The sequence below is a fragment of the Aplysia californica genome, unplaced genomic scaffold (assembly GCF_000002075.1).
Source record: "Aplysia californica isolate F4 #8 unplaced genomic scaffold, AplCal3.0 scaffold00396, whole genome shotgun sequence".
Classification (NCBI taxonomy): Eukaryota; Metazoa; Mollusca; class Gastropoda; order Aplysiida; family Aplysiidae; genus Aplysia; species Aplysia californica.
Genome location: NW_004797666.1, coordinates 45911 through 47812, shown reverse-complemented (window position 1 = coordinate 47812; position 1902 = coordinate 45911). Strand labels below are relative to the sequence as shown.

Below are 1902 nucleotides of genomic sequence, written 5' to 3'. Positions count from 1 at the left end.
GAGAGCTAGCAACAAGAGAGAGAGAGAGAGAGAGAGAGAGAGAGAGAGAGAGAGAGAAAGAGAGACTCTCACCTGCCGACGGCACCATGAAACTCGCCGTTGCTGGAGTTGTCCTCCTGCAGCCCCAGCCACTGAGAATCGGCCACGTCACGGTACAGCGCCTGGTGCTGCTGCTGGACACTGGTCAGAGAAGGCAGGCCGGGGTCAAGGACGCCCACCCGGGGATGGCCGAAGCCTTTCCGGAAAGCTTTATCAAGTCCCACAGCTCTCTCGACAGACCCTTGCGTGCCTGTGGCGTAGTGACCCTGGAGGAAATGTCTGTCTGAGTGTCCTGGGTTGGCGCCATCGACGGGCATGAAAGTCGGCGGCTCCGGCCTTGCGAGAGAGTTATTGTATCTTCGCAGCCCGCCGGGGGGAGAGGCAGAGTCGAGGTGAGGGACATCTTTCTGTCTGTGCAGGCCAACTTGGTCATCCATACTGGGGTGAGGCGAGAGGCCGGGCGGGAGAAAAGTTGCTACTGGTACAGGGGACATTTTATTAGAGAGGTCACCGGGCGTTACCGGCGGCGGGGGTTTCAGTTTGTAAATGGGGGAGTCGTAGATGTCTGAAGATTTGACAGCGTTGATTAGCATCGGCATATCGTAGTCGACAGAGGATTGGGACATTCTTCGGTACTGCTGGGTCGGAGTTACCAGTCGTGGGGAGCGCGCCATAGAAGGGTGGCCAGTGGGTGGTGAGCGGGAGGAGTCGGAACCGGATTTCAACGATCCCGGTGTATCGGTTTCCATCCTCAAGATGTCGAATTCCTCAGGGTAGGCGTCGGAGGAGATGGACGCCCGGATGATTCGATCAATATTCTGTTCCAGCGTGGATCCTGGGACAAAGCCCAAGCCTGGACCACGTGACGCTTGACCATAGGAGTCGCCAGCTGGTGGCAGGTGGGGGGAGCTATCACTACCTCTGGCCACACTCCTGCTTCCTCCTCCGTCCGCGCTGCCTTCTGTAACAGCCAGTAGCGGCTTCACCGAGTCAGGGCTCTTGGGCACGAGGAAAGGGAACTTGTAGACCAGTTTGGTGGTGGACTTATCGGCGCACTGTGAGTCAGCGTCCGCCACTACACTCTCTAAAGCCTTGCTGTCAGCGGGTGGCTCTGTTTCCAGAAGTTTCTTCAGCTTTGCGTTCTTTTCTTTCTGCGTGGACAGCGAAACACAGCACAGCTCGTCTTTAGCATACTGGGCGGTCACATATACAGACACATTTGACGCAGACTCTGCCTCCTTACTCTCCTCAACGTTTGTTGTTCTTTGATAAAACACGCTGTCATCATCTCCTTCTGCAATATCTTCTAGGGCATTCGTCATCTCACCACTTTCTATAATATTTACGTTTTTCGTGACATCGCTCGCGTTACTTGGAATCGCTTGCATGACATCGTTAGCATTGTTTGGATTACTTGGATTCCCTGAATTTGAAGTAAACTCGTTGTCTGTCGCGGTTAGAAACCTTCTCTTTTTTGGCAAAGTTGCTGCCTTGTTAGCATCTGTGACTTCAGAGGGCGCCGGGGCATCTCTCACATTTTTCTTCGGTTCTAAGGTGATCTTGCAACCGTGGTCGTTACATTTCACTACAGCTTTCCCCAACCCGTTCGAACATGTCATGGACAGATCCGTGGGCTGGTCACTCTGGTCACTGTGGTCACAACAAGCCGTGGCAGCAGAGGACGCAGTTGGACACGGCGACTTCTGCTTGTCTGTGGTCATGTAATCGCGGCTGTTGATAGAGGCGTGGGCGGGCGGCGGGCGTGCGCTGCCGGTGTCACCTTCCGCAGGGGCCGAGTCGCCGTCGATGAAGAGCGGTCCTTTCTGCAGACAGATGCTCATCTGGTGGTCCTGTTGCACGTGC

General features: G+C 55.2%; 1 protein-coding gene across 1 annotated transcript; it reads right to left on the bottom strand.

The window, feature by feature from the left end:
• Nucleotides 1-72: 72 nt before the first annotated feature.
• LOC106012521 lies at nucleotides 73-1902 on the bottom strand (the record flags this gene model as incomplete). Its single annotated transcript, XM_013085678.2, is given in 1 exon segment — nucleotides 73-1902. A coding segment is annotated over 1 exon segment (1830 nt), but the record flags the coding sequence as incomplete, so codon positions are not given.